This window comes from Mauremys reevesii, linkage group 1 (assembly GCF_016161935.1).
Source record: "Mauremys reevesii isolate NIE-2019 linkage group 1, ASM1616193v1, whole genome shotgun sequence".
Classification (NCBI taxonomy): domain Eukaryota; kingdom Metazoa; phylum Chordata; order Testudines; family Geoemydidae; genus Mauremys; species Mauremys reevesii.
The window spans coordinates 355,067,437-355,081,067 of NC_052623.1; the positions used below are offsets into that span (position 1 = coordinate 355,067,437).

General features: G+C 45.6%; 1 protein-coding gene across 11 annotated transcripts in view; it reads right to left on the reverse strand.

Moving 5' to 3' along the window:
* The window catches only part of AHCYL2 (adenosylhomocysteinase like 2), a 202,836-nt gene that overhangs the window by 10,760 nt on the left and 178,445 nt on the right, over positions 1–13,631 (reverse strand). For 7 of the 11 annotated variants that reach the window (XM_039519911.1, XM_039519916.1, XM_039519910.1 and 4 more), the window contains 9 exons: positions 11,406–11,522; positions 7,034–7,097; positions 5,319–5,407; positions 3,662–3,732; positions 2,467–2,561; positions 1,394–1,492; positions 974–1,024; positions 352–420; positions 186–264 (listed from right to left, as the gene is read on the reverse strand). In XM_039519911.1, coding sequence (XP_039375845.1) covers positions 186–264; positions 352–420; positions 974–1,024; positions 1,394–1,492; positions 2,467–2,561; positions 3,662–3,732; positions 5,319–5,407; positions 7,034–7,097; positions 11,406–11,522 — 734 coding nt within the window. The remainder of the gene's footprint in view (positions 1–185; positions 265–351; positions 421–973; positions 1,025–1,393; positions 1,493–2,466; positions 2,562–3,661; positions 3,733–5,318; positions 5,408–7,033; positions 7,098–11,405; positions 11,523–13,631) is intronic. The other 4 variants (XM_039519912.1, XM_039519917.1, XM_039519918.1 and 1 more) reach the window with 1 other exon arrangement.

Consider the following 13,631-nt stretch of genomic DNA (forward strand, 5'->3'; position numbering starts at 1 on the left):
TCTGGCTGCTTCCCGTTCCTGCTCTCACCACCAGACAATCCTCACCCCAATTTAGGGGGAAAAATCTAAGACACAAAACCCACCAGAATGTGAGAGGATGAAGCCAGATCTCCAAAAGCCCTGGAGAGCCCCCACCCTGTCCCACCTCAGGGAAAGCTACGGCCAGGGGCTGGGGGTGCCCTTACCCATTTTCTTAGGCAGCAGGTAGACGTCCTGTTTGTAGCGCCCTTCAGGGGCATTGTAGAGCTCTATCAAAGCCAGAGCCTGGGAATAAAACAACACATCTGGCTGAGTAACTCGCATGTACCATGGTGCAAGAGACACCTCTTGCTCAACCCAAATGCTGCTCACCTGAGTGGTTGCGGTGATGGACAATACAAAGGTGGGAACAGTGGAACAGCTCAGGTTCAACAGACGGCCCTGAGAAATAAAAAAAATAAGCTCCTTAATTCACATGGTACCTTTCAGCCTGCAGGATGCCAGAAGAAGGATATAGAAATTGCTTCAAACCATCAATGAAATGCAGCCCCGCTGGGGTGGAGCGCAGCAGTCCTTTAAGAGCACATAGCAACACTCAACAGAAGTGAGGAACCTTGTTCCCAGTGGAACCTGCAGGGGGCGCTAGGGACATAGGAAGTAGCAAATTCAAATGGGACTTTCGATGCCAGTGCCAAGCCCTGTACTTGTGTGAAAAGGGCCATGGAACTAGCTAACAGCCCACACCGTCAGAAGCGCAGCACCTTCCCAACCCTGTGCTGGGACACTGGCTCAGCCCCAGGAGAGTGCCACCTGGTCAATCACCAACACCCCCATGGAGCCGCCGGAGCTTTCCCATCAGAGTACTGACTCGCCAGGCCCAGTTCAGCTGGTGAGAGCTGATGAGATCACAGCCCAGGGGAACAGAGTTAGGGAGAGAGAAAGACATGCATGGGAATGCAGCCACCTGTTCCTTTGTGAAAGCCACAGGAAATACCTGACAGAAGCTTGTGGCCTTTGGCAACTTTCTTAACAGTAGATTGTAGCCCTAGGGAAAGCACAGATATGTAGCTCATTGTCCCAGCAGTCCTCAATTGAATCTCTGCGGCTGAGCCGTCGGTGATGGCTAAAAGCTCACTCAAACGATTTCAGAAGAATGAAATCTGACGCAATACCGGTGGGTGGGCTGCTGTGGGCCACAGGCAGAGCGGGAAACACTGGAGCTGTTCAGACCACACAACACGCCAGAGGGACAGACACAGCAGGGCTTTGGGAGCTAACAAATCCTTCTACCCACAGAGACGTCGGTGAGCTGCTTGGGCCTATGCAGCAATCTCTAGAGGTTCTTGAGCTCCATGGCCCACTCAACCCTAGGCAGCGCATTAGGGTAACAGTCCCTGACGTGTGTGTTACTTACCTCTGCCAGCAGCACTATCCTCTTCCCATCTGGCCAGATGACATGGTCTACTTGAGATCTCACCCTCTCCCAGGTCAGCTCAGGCGTACGTAAGCTCGCCTGAAATATAGCATTTAAACAGTTCAAGCGCTGGCAAAAATATCAGAAAACAGCAGCTAGAAGTAACACATATCATCCACTGACACTGTTCTGGGGTGATAGATTCCTCCAGGCCTGATCTTTGTCTCATATGTTATATGGGTCACTTATTAATTTATTGTAGGCCAGAGCTCTAACAACAGCTACAGTCTGAATTCTTCTGATTGCAAAGCTAGCTACAAAGCAGGATGAAAACTGATTTACACCCCTCTAGGCCCTCTTGTTGCTTTCTTTCCAGCAACACGGTGGCTGGCAGCAGAGAAAAGACAACTGTAACCACGTGTCTATGGGCAAAACAAGTCTCTCTCCTATGGGACTGCTTACAGCAACAAACACCTTTTGGACTGGCACTGCAAGAAAGAGACAGTCCTATTTTTGTGCTTAACTCCAAACACAGATGAGCAGATTTAAAGTTCTGTACAGTAATTTGCATAATTTGCACCTGGGTTACAAGCAGCGTGCTGAATCCCACTCTGATGCAATTTTAAACCGCCTTATAAGTCTCAACAAGACCCTTAATGATTTAATAATGTGAAAGCAGACAGACTCGTAGCAAGAGAAGTGCTGCTGTAATGAGCTCGCTACTGGGAAGGAGGAAAAAGGGCCATTATGCGCTTCCAGGTTTTATTTCTGAAGCTAAACTCGTGTGGGCTCAGCTCTTTTGAATCCTTTGAGGACATCACTGAAGTTACGAAGATATTTTTGGCAGCACAAAATGGTTGGTAGGGGTGGAGGTCTAGCTTATTATGCAGCCCTCTCAGGCCAGCCAGTCAGAACAAGTAGCAGTAGGTCAGGCACCGCTCCCGATGACTGACTGACTGACTGATCTCAGAAGCTTTCAACACTATTGAGTATGAGTTCATGAGGAGAACCAATGAAATGAATGTAAGAAACCCCCTCCGAGGACATACACCAGAAAACAGCCCAGTTCTTACCACATCAATTTCAGTGTTGGAATGTCCCATGTTGCACACAATACAACTGTTCTTCATTCTGTCTAGATGTTCTCTTGTCACTACGTTCTTGTTACCTTTAAACCCAGAACTATATGGTAATACATATGAATGCTGACATAGCTACAGTAAGTTCACCAGTACAGCCCACTCCAACCAACTGGGTTTTACTTGATGAGAAGTTTTGGGCATTCATTTTTTTCATGAATTTTCAAAAAACTAGAATGAAAACTAAATTTATTACATACATACACACAGACACAGACACACACAGTGAAGTATGAACCTGGCTCTTTGGCCAGCAAACGAGTGGTTCGCATGAATCTATTCAGATAAAATAGACTAAAAAATCCTGCTCCCCAAAGAACTTCCACCCCAAACTCAAATTAAACTCTCTGGGGTTTAAATTAGCTCCCCGTCCAGTGCCTGCACACACTATATTCTGTTCTGCTGAACCACGGCCCTTCCTGTTCCAAGTCAGAGCCCAGAAGGACTAAAATAGTTTGAGTGTCCTCACAATATTTCTGCAATGAGGAAGTACCAGGAACCTCTCAGAGAAGAGGATGGCAGTGAGCCTGCTCTCACAAAATGTCTAGCCCAGTTTTGCAGATGCACGAGCTTCTTGTTGTTCTAATGAGTGTCTGAACTCTTAGGTGCTTAGAGAACACCAACTTTGTGAAAGTCTAGAAACAAGCAGGTCAAAGTCTCATGTACCTTAGCTGCTTGTCACCTCATGTTAGCTAAGGTGTTCACCATACTGGACATACACAGCTCTTGGTTGTGGGCAGAGCCTGAAGTGGACTCAACAGCCTTCTGCAGTATTTACTGGGTGCAGGTAGCTGTGCTCTGGCTGTTTTTAATAGCTCCATTGGCTGCTGTTCCCCAAGCTAAGCAAGCTAAAGGTGACAGATTAAGTGTGTTCCTGGACTGTCATGGGCAGAGCCAAAGCTCCAGCAGCCAATGACAGCGTATGGGTCTGTGACCAGCAACTAATGTGAAAGTGCCTCCTTGCTTGGAAGACTATTATTGGCTGCTGGGAGTTAGCAACTTTACAAGTATCCTATCAGTGCCCATTATTTTTATCCTATCACTGCCCCACTCCAATGGGAGGGGTTTGGGCAGCCTATCTAGTACACGTCACCTTACAGCTACTCCCACTGCCCTGTGACATACGTACCTGTACAGGTGATGACAATGTCAACTTGTCTGATAACCTCATTGAGTTTCACAAGGCGGAATCCATCCATGCTGAGAGGACAGAGAAAAATGTACAGAATCTGAGGATTGGCTGAAATATACCAGACTCAAACACCCCAATGTAAGTCTCAGCTACCAACATTAACCCTTTGGGGCCAGGGATTGGGAATCCCTGATGCAGCCCACTGATGGATTTGTAGTAGCACCAAGAACAGTGCTGGCTAGAGGACCTTAAATGGGGTTGTTATGGAGACTCATTCCAAACAAAAGAGTCTCAAGTATATTGGAAGATGGCACTTCTAGTGGTCAACCCTGCAAACTGCACCTGGGATCTGAAAATCCATCTCTACAAATAATACAGAAATTAGGTCAACCTTTTCATATCTGGCTGCCTAACTCCATATTTAGGCACCACAATTAGTGGCCTAAACAGCTCCTACTGACGTCAGTGGGAATTGCAGGTGTCAGCATATCTGAAAACAAGGTCATATGTCTTTAGGATCCTAAATATGGATTTATGAATGTAACTCTAGGCCCTCTGGTTTGAAACATCTGGGTTTAGATTTTTTCCCACGGTGACCACCCAATCTCAGTTTGCAAAGTCATCCCCCTCATTAAAATCCCTCCTGCGATATCACTTCTATGATGCCCATGAGGTGTATGATCATAATTACAACAAAACACAAACACAAGTTGTTTCCTCCTCTGGGTTTCTCTGTGTCCCCCCATCCTCTCTATGGCTCTTTTACAGGGTAAAGGGCTGTCTATCTTTGTGACTTGTACCGTGCTGTGTATACTGTTGGTATGAAGCAACCAAATTAACAATAAATTGATGCATAAGGCAGAAAGGTCACCAGCACACTCCCTTACAGCTGGATTGTCTCTTGCAGGTTTGTGCATGTTACCAAGCAGATAGGATCAAAGAAGCATGGATCAGTTCTGCTGAGTAAGCAAAGCCGATGAGTTACTTTTCTGACCATAACTGCACTTTGGAAGTTAGATGTTAGAAGGAAAGAAGCTGGTGTGTTTAACAAGGCCCTAAAGCTCCTGGTACTTTGCAAAATGACTACCTTACCTTTCCAACCCCTTTTTGCTGCAGTTCTTAAGCGTAAGTGGTATCTCCACAATAAGCCAGGTTTCACTTGGAGAAAATGAGGCCAGAGATCATTGCAACACCTGCACATGAGGGGATAGCTTTATGCTTTCAGTCCCAGTTACAGCACCAGGATTTGGAATGTATGATCTGAGAAACTGACATGTTCCTTCAGTGGACTCCCCCACTGAACACAAACTGGGGCAAAATATGATATTCAGAGTTAAATTCTAATATCACTACAATCCATAACGCTCTGGCAGTCTCACAGTCACTAAACCTTCAACTGCCCCTTAAAGCGTCTGCTATCTCTAATAGTTGAGCTGGCTTATCAGTAGATACAGATTAGCAGGCAGTTCCTGAGGAAAGTGACCCATTACTGATATATCGCAGCTGTGAGCGATGGATCACCCTGAACCTGTGGAGCGGGGCAAAGTCATTTTCAGCACTACTCCAGAGAGTGATTGACACTGACAGGATCTTGGCCTCAGTCTTACTCGAACTAAGCCCTGTGGAAGGAACCAGACTCCCCACTGCCCCTTACCAGGCTTGCAGGGCACATATTGGATCGATCTCTGTCACATACACTATGGAGCCCATAGCCTTCAAAGCAGCGCAGCAGCCCTTTCCAACCTGCAGAGAGAGATGCCAATAGTACCACACTGCACAGTACATGACAGTAAGCACAGTCTGCTCCCGACATCAAGGTGAAAATCTCCCCTTCTCTGTGTTCGGCCAAGCCACACCCTGCTGCTGTAAGCTGTGTGATGAACTTAACACACAGGGGGAGGGCAGGGGAAGTTCCTTGAAATATGGAGCATAACTAACAGGAGCTACTTTGCTGAAGTGTTGCCAGAGATAGGACCCAAAGCAAAACCCCAGAGCCAAATTCAATCCAACTTTAGATGAGGCTGGTTCTGCCCCAAACTTTGTGGCTGGCACTAGAGACTATTGCATTACAATCCTGGATTCAGTTAACTCCAGAAACATGAGGGATCTGGATCAGGCCCCAATTTTAGTAACAACGTAACCAGATGTTTGAAAAATTCCATTCCAGTACCACACAGTTCCTTTTCTTCATACCTCCCATCCCCAGAAAGCAGCAAGACTGGTGCATTAAAAAGACACCAAACTTCTCACGTTGGGGAAGTCTAAGGTCATGTCTATACAACTGATGTTACAGTGGCATCACTATGTGGCCACAGCTCTGCTGCTGTGACCCCATGGCGTAGATGCAGACTACAGTGACAAAAAAGGTTTCTCCATTGTTGGGGGAACTGCACCTCCATGAGTGATGGTAACTGGGTTGATGGAAGCATTCTTTCATACACCTAGTTGTGTCTACACCAGGGGTTAGGTTAACATAATTACAATACTCAGGGTGTGGATTTTTCATACTCCAAGCTCTGTGGCTATGTTGACCTAAGTTTTAAGTGTAGGCCAGACCTAAGGGGTTCTTACAACCTTTAATCTATTTGGATAGCTCAATATCAGTGTTTTAATTTCTCAGCGTTAACTAACTTTACCCTTTACACACTCAGTAAAACTGATAGAGGAATTCCAGGGCATGGCTGACTGGCCAAGAATTCCCCGAATGTGTTTGATTGTGCAGTCATTCCACGGACGTATTGGAACATGTGATCACCAAGTGCACTCAACTTTTAGATCACAGTCGTACCACCTGATGTTTGTGCAGTCGAACCGCCTGATGTTTGACTCATGTGAAATGATTTGGGGGTTCTCAGTCCAGATCAGAACACACCCCACTATAACTGCTACTAACTAGTCCCCATGTTGGCAGCCCCAGCTGAAGGAGGGGGGTGGAATATGGAGACTGAACTCCCCACTTTCATCTACAGAGATGATCCCTCCAGATCAGAGGTGAAAGCTCATTGGCAGGTCAACATTAAGATGGATTAATTGATCTTTCTTGACTGTATTTCAGTGTGCAATGCCACAGCAACCCCCTTCCCCTCTGTCCACAGCATCAAATTTCTATGTACGTTTAAAAATCTATTGGTACAAGAAAAGAAAAATGCAGAGAAATTGTAGCAGGGGAAAAACCCTTCATTTTTGTCTAATTGGGCCCATTACTTTTAGAAACAGGTTTTAAGATACCTGCAGATGAAGAGAGAAGCCATGGAGATACAAAGCACCCTGGGATCAAGCTACGTGAAGAGAAGCCCTAATTTTATATAAAGCAACTACTCGATGCAACACACAAAGCAAATTCTGTGTGATGAAATATTGAAATTTTACCTCTCCATAGCCACAGACCACCACTTGCTTTCCTCCAAACATCATGTCTGTCGTCCTTTTAAGGCTAAGAAAAAGTGCAAGAATTAAAATAACAGATATTAGATGCAATCCCCAATGCCAGGGCATAAAACTAAACACATGCCAGTATTTAACAGGGAATAACGGTAACTTCTCAAAAATAAAATTAGTGCTGCTGACAGACAGGTTTTTGGGCTCAGCTGATGTGACAGTCCCTCTGTCAAAAACTATTCCATCCCACAGACAACACTGCATTTGGTGGGCTGATCATGCTCCTTTTCAGGCCCACTGGAAGAATCCCAGTTTTCTTCCCCGAAGTATAATGGTCTAAATGGATATATGTGTAAATCCTTTGGATCTGAATGGGAATTACATGTGTGCATTTTCAAAGGCAAAATCTGGCCCATTGTTTCTTCTGGAGATCACAAAGTGGGCACCTCAAGGCCCCTCCAGAACCAGTCTTCCCCACGGTAGCACAGAGTGCTACCACCCAAGGCATGGGGCTAGAATGAAGGAGAATTTTCTACACAGTGGCACCCAGAAGAGACTGCTAGGGAAGACAAACAGTGGCTTCCTGGCACAATCCTGATGATTTGTACAAATAAGACTCTTCCTTCCAGTCTGTTTTGTCTTAGTTCTCCCTAAGAGTGTCCTACATTACAGTCTATTTTTAGCATGAAAGTAAATAGGTTAGCAGTGTGGGGAAGGCAAAATTCCCTTACTTTCCCGGTGAATTTAGACAGAAATCCCTGCAGATTTAGCTGCACTTTTGCACAGATTTTCTCTGGCCCAGTTTAAGAGGTCTGAGAGAGGCTTTATCTTAGAGCTCAATTTACTTACGTCTGTTACAATTCAACACTACACAGCAAGATAATAAGGAGGTGGTTTTGAATTTCTACACTGTAAAGACTCACTGATAATTAACACATGCTTCATACACATGGGTGCACCCAACTTCTCTTCTGTCATGCTGAAAATCTGGAAGCAATTCTTCCTTCGACTGTAAAACCTTTGGGGCAGGGACAGTGTTTTCATTACACATGTCTACTTTGTCCAGCACAATGAGACCCTGATCCCTGACTGGGCGTCTAGGTGCTGCTACAATATAAGTAACAGTAGTTATACAAAACAGTTGTATTAGCCCTAAGAGCAATTTAGTTTCACAAAACTACTTTAAAAGCACCCAAGAGACTTTGAGAGAAGCCATTCTATATCTAGGCACCTATATGCCCTGCATCACTAGAGTTTGTAAAAGGGCTCAGGAGAGATCAATTGTATTTAAACACACTCGGAAGGCAGGGAAATATCATCCCCTTTTTGCAGATGGTGGATTGAGGCACAGAGATTAAGCAACCTGCCCAAGGCCACACAGCGAGTGTATGGACAAGCTAAGAACTGAACTCAGATCTCCTGAGTCCGAGCCAGTGTCTTAGTCACAAGACCATTGTTCTCATATCATCCAAGGAAAGAAAAAAAACAAATGAAAGCACAAGATTCGCTGACGTAGGAGGTTAGCGTCTACTGCTGGGGCTGGATTTGCAGCGCTGGACCCTAAAACTGATGGGCACAAATCTTCTGATTTAAGGAATCAGCTGATCACCACAAGATCAGAAGTGTTTTTGTCCCAGTTCCCCTGCACAGCGTGAGCACTACTGATTAGGTACAATATTGGGGAATCTCTACCTTCCACTGAAACACTAGGTACAGGGGCGGCTCTAGACATTTCGCCGCCCCAAGCACGGCAGCATGCTGCGAGGGGCGCTCTGCCGGTCACTGGTCCCACAGCTCTGGTGGACCTCCCGCAGGCATGCCGCCGAAGGCAGCCTGCCTGCCGCCCTCCCGGCGACCGGCAGAGCCCCCCCCCCGCGGCATGCCGCCCCAAGCACGCGCTTGGCATGCTGGGGCCTGGAGCCGCCCCGACTAGGTATTAGGCAATGAAGGACAAGGGACGTTAGATTAGATGGACAAATGGTCTGAGCTACTAAGGCAAATCCTGTGTTCTTACAAGAAATTAAACTTTAACATTTCCACATGACCTCTTAGAACATTAAGAACGGCATACTGGGCCAGACCAATGGTCCATCTAGCCCAGTATCCTGTCTCAGACAGCGGCCAGTACCAGAGTTTCAGGGAGGTGTACAGGTCAGAGAATTTTGGAGTTGTCTACTCCTGTTTTTACCTCCAGGCTTTTGGCAGTCAGAGGTTTAGGGTCACCACGTGCATGCAGTTACATCCCTGAACCATCTTGGCTAATAGCCAATGATGGACCTGTCCTCCAGGAACTTATCTAGTTCATTTTTGAACTCAGTTATACTTCTGGCCATCACAACATTCCATGGCAATGAGTTCCACAGGTTAGCTGTGGGTTGTGTGAAAAGGTATTTCTTCTTGTTTGTATTCAACCTGCTGCCTATTCATTTCATGGCGTGGGCCCTGGTTTTGTATTGTGAGAAAGGGTAAACAATACTTGCCTATTCGCTTTTTCATGATTTTATAAACCACTATCATATCCCTCCTTAACTATCTCTTTTCTAAGCTGAACAGCCCAAATCTTTTTAGTCTCTCCTCATACGGAAGCTGTTCTGTACCCTGGATAATCTTTGCTGTCCTTTTTCTAACCTTTTCCAGTTCCACTGCATCCTTTTTGAGATGGGTGACCAGAACCAGACACGGTATTCCAGGGGTAGCTGTATCATGGATTTTATAGTGACATTATAATATTTTCTCATTGTCTATCCCTTTCCTAATAGTTCCTAACATCATCAGCCTTTTTGACAGTTACTCCATGTTGAGCTGAGGTTTTCAGAGAACTATCCACAATGACCCCAAGATCTCTTTCTTGAATGGTAACAGTTAATTTAAAGCCCATCATTATATAGAATCATAGACTTTAAGGTCAGAAGGGACCATTATGATCATCTAGTCTGACCTCCTGCACAATGCAGGCCACAGAATCTCACCCACCCACTCCTGTATCAAACCTGTGTCTGAGCAATTGAAGTCCTCAGATCATGGTTTAAAGATTTCAAGGTGCAGAAAATCTTCCAGCAAGTGACCTGTGCCCCACGCTGCGGAGGAAGGTGAACCCCCCCAGGGCTTCTGCCAATCTGCCCTGGAGGAAAATTCCTTCCCGACCCCAAATATGGCGATCAGTTAAACCCTGAGCATGTGGGCAAGACTCACTAGCCAGACACCCAGGAAAGAATTCTCTGTAGTAACTCAGATCCCACCCCATCTAACATCCCATCACAGGCCATTGGGCATATTTACCCCTAGTAGTCAAAGATGAATTAATTGCCCAAATTAGGCTATCCCATTATACCATCCCCTCCATAAACTTATCAAGCTTAGTCTTGAAGCCAGATATGTCTTTTGCCCCCCACTACTCCCCTTGGAAGGCTATTCCAGAACTTCACTCTTCTGATGGTTAGAAACCTTTGTCTAATTTCAAGTCTAAACTTCCTGATAGCTAGTTTATATCCATTTGTTCTTGTGTCCACATTGGTACTGAGCTTAAATAATTCCTCTCCCTCCCTGGTATTTATCCCTCTGATATATTTATAAAGAGCAATCATATCCCCCCTCAGCCTTCTTTTGGTTAGGCTGAAAAAGCCAAGCTCTTTGAGTCTCTTTTCATAAGACAGGTTTTCCATTCCTCAGATCATCCTAGTAGCCCTTCTCTGAACCTGTTCCAGTTTGAATGCATCCTTCTTAAACATGGGAGACCAGAACTGCAAACAGTATTCCAGATGAGGTCTCACCAGTGTTTCGTATAATGGTACTAACACTTCCTTATCTCTACGGGAAATACCTCGCCTGATGCATCCCAAGACCGCATTAGCTTTTTTCACAGCCATATCACATTGGTGGCTCATAGTCATCCTGTGATCAACCGATACTCTGAGGTCCTTCTCCTCCTCTGTTACTTCCAATTGATGCCTCCCCAGTTTATAACAATAATTCTTGTTATTAATCCCTAAATGCATGACCCTGCACTTTTCACTATTAAATTTCATCCTATTACTATTACTCCAGTTTACAAGGTCATCCAGATCTTCCTGTAGGATATCCCGGTCCTTCTCTGTGTTAGCAATACCTCCCAGCTTTGTGTCATCCGCAAACTTTATTAGCACATTCCCACTTTTTGTGCCAAGGTCAGTAATAAAAAGATTAAATAAGATTGGTATAGGTGGGTTTATTTTTTCCAGTGGGCATTACTTTGTACGTATCAATTTTGAATTTCATTTGGCATTTTGTTGCCCAGTCACCCAGTTTAGTGGACCTCTGTCCATTCTAAACACACCCAAGCATGAGAGTCATGCAGAAAGCTCTATTTAGTCAGGGAGCTACATACCCATCAAGAATGGATTCTCTGCAACAGTAGAGGTTGTCAAACTTCTGTTTGGTGACAGAGTCGTTGACGTTCATAGCTGGGACACAGAGTTTCCCAGCTTTAGATAACTGGTATAACCTGTAAGGAATAAGGGAAGAACAGGAGAATGAAAAACGAACTGAGAAAGGTTTTCCTATGTTCTGCCTCCACATGCTCTTACTTCTCTTGATTAGCTGGCAAGGAGTGGCACATATCTCCAAAGGCAAAGTTAGCATCTACCTATGGACATCCTACCAATTCCAGCATGGGAGGTGTGTCCCCCATTTCGTAAACGCATTTATGCTTGTCCCCTCCAGAAAAATTGCCAAGATCAGATTAGAATCTAAAACATGTTCTGTCCTTTGCTCCTTTACATGTTTATCAAGTGTACGACAGCATGCCTCTTGCAACTTCAGATCAATTCCCTTTGGTGCCCTTTCAATGCAAAATACGTGTGTTCCTAAAGCCCTCCTCCCACATTTCTTACAATTCAGGTGCAAGTAGTAAGAGCTGGTCACAGCCAGAGACTCATAACTGCCTTACAAAGCGCAACCACTAAGATGGGTATTTGGACCAACTAACATTTAAAATGGCCTAGTCAGCACACTGACTGCAACATAAGGCAAGTTCCAATCATGCTGCAGTATGTGCTGCGTTGAACTTTTGTTACTGGCAATAGATAGAAATGCATCTCTCTGTGGAAGTACTCAGCTGTGATTAACTACTCAGAGAGTGAAAACATAAACAAGATAAAAGCAGCAAAGAGTCCTGTGGCACCTTATAGACTAACAGACGTATTGGAGCATGAGCTTTCGTGGGTGAAGACCCACTTCGTCGGATGCAACAAGACAGCAAATCTAAATTCTAGAATACAAACAGGAAGAGAACCTGAAAGTATTCAATTGTTATGTGTTCAAGAGTTGGCTGGTATCCTGCAAACCAGAATATGATCAATCAGCTCTCTCACAAATATACACTGAGTACAATTATGCCTTCTCCAGAAGACTCTCTTCTTGCTCTCTACTGTTTACCACAACCTGGACAACACTTCTGTGCACAAACTGCCCCGCTGTGTATTTCCTTCATTGCACTCTTTGACCCATCTACAAGCCTCAAGTGTTAGCTCCCAGACACAGTGACTTCCCATACCAAATGCTTCAGAAACTAAACGTGTCCTCTTGGATGGAAAGTTTTGTGTTCCCTGTGTGCCTCCCATCAGACCTTAGCCGCATTCTTGAAGCAAGAACGCAGGGAGTTACCTTTAACCTTACTTGGCTCTCTACACATCTGCCTTGCCCATACCTCTCCGACTGCCACTGATAGAATACTGTCAAATCAGGTCCTTTTCTTCACCCTGCCTCTGCTGAAATCTTAGTCAGGTTTCAGCCAGCACTTCCTCTCTCAACAGTTTCAATTCCCTTTTTCACAGCATGCCTAGATCCCTATTCTAAACGTCAGCCAGTTTAGAGAGCTGCAGCCACGCTACTGCAAGGAAAAAAAACTAAATAAAGGCTGTCACCCTCATCCTGTCACCTTTGCTAGCTTCCTGTTCCTCCCTACTGTTCTGAGTCACCTTCACTACCTTGCAATCCACCGCCTCCTCCAACTGAAAACCGACTTGCTGATTTGCTCAAACCACACACTTGCTCAGACCTTCCTTCTGACTTTGTTAATCACATCTCCCACTCAGGGCCGACTCCAGAGTTTTTGCCACCCCAAGCAGCAAAAAAAAAAAAAAAAAAAAGCAGCAAGCTGTGATCGCGATCAGCTCCACCGCCGCCGTTTCAGTCTTCGGCAGCAATTCGGCAGCTGGTCCTTCGCTCTGAGAGGGAGTGAGGGACCCACTGCCGAATTGCCGCCGAAGAGCTGGACGTGCCGCCCCTCTCCGTTGGCCGCCCCATGGACCTGCTTGCTGGGCTGGTGCCTGGAGCCGGCTCTGCTCCCACCACTCCTCTGCTTCCACAGGCTGGGGTATGGGTGTCACGCATTTACGCTGACTTGTCTGTCTGGAATTCTCCCCCTCCCTCAAGCAAAGGAGTCATTTCCTCTTACAATCTCACTCCCTTCCTGTGCACTTCAGTTTGGGATTGACTCTAAGCTTCTCACTTTCGCCAAAGCCAACTACACTTTCCCCTTGCACTGCAACACCAATCCTCACTCCTCTTCTCACCGTCCCTTCCTCTTCACCTCCCTGGCAAGGCAGGCATG